This window comes from Portunus trituberculatus, chromosome 46 (assembly GCF_017591435.1).
Source record: "Portunus trituberculatus isolate SZX2019 chromosome 46, ASM1759143v1, whole genome shotgun sequence".
Taxonomy (NCBI): Eukaryota; Metazoa; Arthropoda; class Malacostraca; order Decapoda; family Portunidae; genus Portunus; species Portunus trituberculatus.
In genome coordinates this window covers 29352734-29357734 of record NC_059300.1, presented here as the reverse complement: position 1 = coordinate 29357734, position 5001 = coordinate 29352734, and the positions used below count along the sequence as shown (strand labels likewise).

Here is a 5001-nt window from a genome sequence, read left to right as displayed (position 1 = left end):
TATACACAGGTGTGAAAAATCATTACCCTAGCACATTCTGGAGCAGTTCTGAGCAACTTCAGTTCAAATCAGGCAGAAAATTCTGTGTAATTTAGTAAGAACACCTGCACAAGTTGCGGCGGAAAATAACCACCCGCTATGATGACAATACTCACAGCGCACATCGTACCACCAGAAAGCCAACTTCCCATCATTAATGCACCACTTTCCAGTGAGAGTAGATACCTAAATTTTTTACAGTAGATGCGTAACACTATTATGCATGAGATTATTTTTTTTCATTTTTGCAAACCTTGATTTTTCAGCCGTATTTGCGGCTCACAGATATGACCCAAAAACCTATTTGCGTCCTGAAAGGGTTAACGAACGTTCACACAACAAAATGTCACTACAACGAATGTTTCCTTTTACTACCATCTGCTCGTATAACGAACACCAAACTCGCTTTAACCCCTTCCTTACCGCAGCCACCCCCCGATATAAACAAAGCGTTCCCCTCCTATACCGCAGCCCCCTGCCCGTGTGCACACGTGCCTCACGGCCAGATCTACACATTATATTTCTTTCTAACTCAGTGTTATGTACTTTTTTTTAAACATATTTTTGTCATTTTATTAATAAAAAAAAAAAAAACGTAAACATAATCATAAATTGTGCACTAATCATAAATTCAGCACTACACACTCTGCACCTGGTGAGGGTGGCCCTGAGGCAGTCATAACTAGGCTGCTCCCCCTCACTTGCCGAGAGGGTTTCAACACTGCTGTCACTATCACTCCTATTTCTTTTTCAGGATCATAGTCTGAATCATATTCATCTGGAGAGTCTTCCAGTATATCCTCACTATCTGTCTCATAATTATGATAATCCTCATCGCTGCTACACGAAGCAGATGCCATTATCTCTAACTAGAGGCAATAGAACAGTTTCACCACCGCCGATAATAGAGAACTGATGTTCTTGGAGGGACTGTGGGAATAATATATGTCAAAGAATAGTGATTGGCTTTATAGTTTATGCATGAAAAATTAACTCCGATATTGATTGGCTAGTGGGGGGGGTGGTTTTGTTACACTGGGGTGGCTAAAAATAACGCCTCCAGTGTTTGTTTGTTTATAATGAACCACGTGGAGCATGAAAAAGGCAAAATCCGCACTCAGGCCACGGTTATACACGGAAATGTACTGGTGTGGTACGCACGTACCACGAGGTCGCTTTTGCGCGTGGTACGCACATACCACAAAACAGTCTTGCGATAAGGAAGGGTTAATGAAATTTTATCCAGGTAATTTTTTCCAAGTTTGAAAGCCGCCCCGTATCGCACAAGCCGACAGGCTTTTGAATACACCAGCGACTCTCATGGACAAAATGCACACCACTTACTCCCCTACCCTTCCCCACTCTTAGTTCTAAACAATAACAGAGTCCAGCAGGAGCTCGTCTTCCCTTGCACAACATGCCACCAAAATGCACTGTAACCAGCCCTGCAATGTCGCCTAGCGTTGCTAAGAAGACCAGGAAGTCTCTTACTCTCGAAGTGAAATTGGATATTATTCACAGACACGAGAGAGGCAAGAAAACTAATAGCATTGCTCACTACCATGACTTGACTCCATCTACTGTCTCTACTATTTTCAAGTCAGCAGACTCTATTAAGAAGGCTGGTGAGAATGTATCTTCCTTGCAAGCTAAAAGAACCACCTGAACTCGTGACTCTGCAATGAAGAAAATGGAAAGCCTTATGGAAATGTGGTACATAAGTTTTGTATGCGGTACAATGATGCGCCCTTTGTTTACATTCCACAGGTTACCAGCTAGCGCTTTTTCCACTGCACTCTCCCTCCTTTCATTAATTTAAGATCATCAACATTATAAAGTTACATATATACATTAGTGTACATTATAATGATGTAGTCTTGAATTAAACTGCTTAAATGTTTAACTTCGTAATTTTTACTTTCATTAAATCTTTTACTGTACTATGATGCACTCTTGCTTTGTTTACTCTCAATGGAAGTTCAAGTCAGGGATCAAACTTGTTATAATTGGTTTGCTTAACGAAAATTTACGCAACGAATGGTTGTTTAGGAACATAACACTTTTGTTAAGCTGGGGTTGCCTGTATATATATGTGTGTGTGTGTATGTACAGTGTTGATGGTTGACCAATGCCAATCCAGATATTCACAACATACCTGGAAAATATGATGGATAATGAATAGAAAATTTACTACATTTATTCCTTTATTAACATCTAATGCTTAGTATGATTACCATGGACTTCAATATGATAGCTTGAATGCACAATTTGGGCTGGGGAACACCATCTTCACTCAGGTGGCGCATTCCTATACTGGTAGCAATGACATGGAGAATAGTTGCCATATGGCAACCAATACAAGCAAAAATTTAGTTGATTTTCACTTCTGCTTGCTTAACGGGGATGATGCCGGTCCTCTTTGTCTTGCTTATGATGGTTCTGGCTATATTTGTCTTTCAGAACAAAATTCGGACAGCTATTGTCTTCACACTGCGACAAATGTGAGGGCGGGAAACTGGACATCTAGCAACTAGATGTGACCTTGAAGTGCTGAAGTGGTGTTGCTACCACATGATCACACATTTATCCCAGGGATGCAGGCATTCACAATTTTTAGATAGGCAAGAGCATCTTGAATATGTAGTGTTTAGAGTTTAGATGTGTTCACCGTGCTTTTTAACAGAAGGTCGCAATTTCAATCACCGACACTGTGTGTGTGTATTTACCTAGTTGTAGTTTTACAGGGCCTGGGCTTTATGCTCATGTGGCCCCGTCTCCATATCTACACTTATCCAATCTTACTTTAAAAGTATGCACACTCGTTGCAGACACTACTTCTTCATCCAAACTGTTCCACGTCTCAATATATCTCTGCGGGAAACTATATTTTTTAATATCTCTCAGACATCTTCCTTTTCTCAGCTTTTTACTATGCGATCTTGTGCTTCGGATGTCATATTCTTCTCTCAGGATCAGTTTCTCATTATCCACTTGGTCCATTCCGTTGATCAATTTATAAACTTGTATCAGGTCTCCTCTCTCCTTCTTTGTTCCAGGTTGGTAGATCCATAGCCTTTAGTCTCTCCTCATATGTCATCCCTTCAAATTCTGGAACCATTCTTGTAGCCATTTTTTGTAGTCTCCAATTTCCTTATGTGTTTCTTTTTATGAGGGGTCCACACTACTCCTGCATATTCCAATCTGGGTCTTATTATAGTACTTATCAATTTCTTCATCATTTCTTTGTCCATGTAGTGAAATGCTACTCCAATATTCCTTAGCAAATTATATGTTTCTCTAAAAATTCTATCAATATGGCTTACTGGTTGATTGTTTTCTTCCATCGTCACTCCTAAGTCCTTTTCCTTTTTACTTTCTCCAGTTCTACTCCATCTCCCATCTTATAGATTCCCACAGGTCGTCTTTCACTCTTTCCCATTTCCATGACATGGCTTTTGTTCACATTGAATTCCATTTCCCACTTCTTACTCCATTCCCAGATCTTATTTAGGTCTTCTTGCAGTATTTCACAATCCTCCTTTTGCTTTATAACTCTGCACAGTTTCGTATCATCCAAAACAGATTTATGTAGCTGTTCACTCCTTCTGGCATGTCGTTAATATAAATGAGGAAAAGTATTGGTGCCAATACTGACCCCTGTGGCACTCCACTTTCTACTGTCCTTATTTATCTCCCCCTCAAATAATTTTCTATCCATCTCAATGTGCTTCCTTTTAAGCCACCCTTCTCCTCTAACTTCCACAGGAATCTTGCATGTAGCACTTTGTCAAATGCCTTTTTTAAATCCAAATAAATACAGTCAACCCATCCCTCTCTCTCTTGTACTCTATCAACTATTCTAGAATAGAAACTCAATAAATTAGTTACACAAGACCATCTTTTTCTAAAACCAAATTGGCTATTTGATATTAATTTGTTGTCTTCAAGGAATTCGATCCATTGTTTCTTTATTATTCTTTCACACATCTTGCATATTACACTAGTTAGTGATACCGGTCTGTAATTTAAAGGTTCTTCCTTCCTTCCGCTCTTATATATGGGAACCACCTCAGCTCTTTTCCATTCTACTGGTACTGTTCCATTTTCTATTGAGCATTTTATGATGTTGTATATAGGACTTGCTAGTTCTTCCCTACATTCTTTCAGTATTCTGCCTGAGACTTCATCTGGTCCCATTGCCTTCTCTTCATCCAGTTCCTTCATTAACTCTTTTATTTCAAGCTTGGTTACTTTAATCTCTTTCATATAGATTGTCTCTCTATTACCCTGTGGCCTCTCAAATTTGGATTCCTTAGTAAAGACCTCCTGGAATTTTTTATTTAATAGTTCTGCCATACTTTTGGGTCTTCCACCATCCCGTTCTCTCCTTTTAACCTTTCTATTGTTTCTTTTGCCTAATTTTTCCATTTATGAATCTATAGAACAATTTTGGTTGCTCCTTACATTTTTCGACAATGTCTTTTCAAGTTCTTTTCCTCTTCCTTCCTCACCTTAACATATTCATTTCTCGCTGCCTTGAAGTTTTCCTTATTTGCTGGATTCTATTTCTCCTCCACCTTTTCCATGCTCCATCTCTTTTCTCCTTTGCCCTAGCACACCTTGCATTAAACCAATCTTTCTTTCCTTCTTCTTTAGGTCTATATTTTGGGACATATTCCTGACTCCTGTTTTGTATATTTCCAAAAATAAGTTATATTTGTCTTGCATTGTCTCTGAGTTTTCCATCTCCTCCCAGTCTACGTTTTAAAATAGTTCTTGAGATTCTCAATATCAGCCTTTCTGTAATTTAATCGGTCTCCTTTGTATGAATCGTCTCTATCTTCCTTTCCTCTTCTATATCTATTTCTAATATTGCATGGTCACTCTTTCCCAATGGGCACTTATATCTTATATCATCATTCATTTGTATACCCCTTGTAAAAACTAGGTCCAATCTCGGCT

At 38.9% G+C, this 5001-nt stretch overlaps 1 protein-coding gene across 2 annotated transcripts in view; it reads left to right on the top strand.

Moving 5' to 3' along the window:
* Positions 1 to 2844, top strand: part of LOC123520143 (meiotic nuclear division protein 1 homolog) — a 24170-nt gene extending 21326 nt beyond the window's left edge. The window contains exon 6 of one of the 2 annotated variants that reach the window (XM_045282087.1): positions 2500 to 2844. In XM_045282087.1, coding sequence (XP_045138022.1) covers positions 2500 to 2544 — 45 coding nt within the window. In that variant the 3' untranslated portion in view covers positions 2545 to 2844. The remainder of the gene's footprint in view (positions 1 to 2499) is intronic. The other variant, XM_045282085.1, reaches the window with a different exon arrangement.
* The last annotated feature ends 2157 nt before the right edge of the window (positions 2845 to 5001 follow it).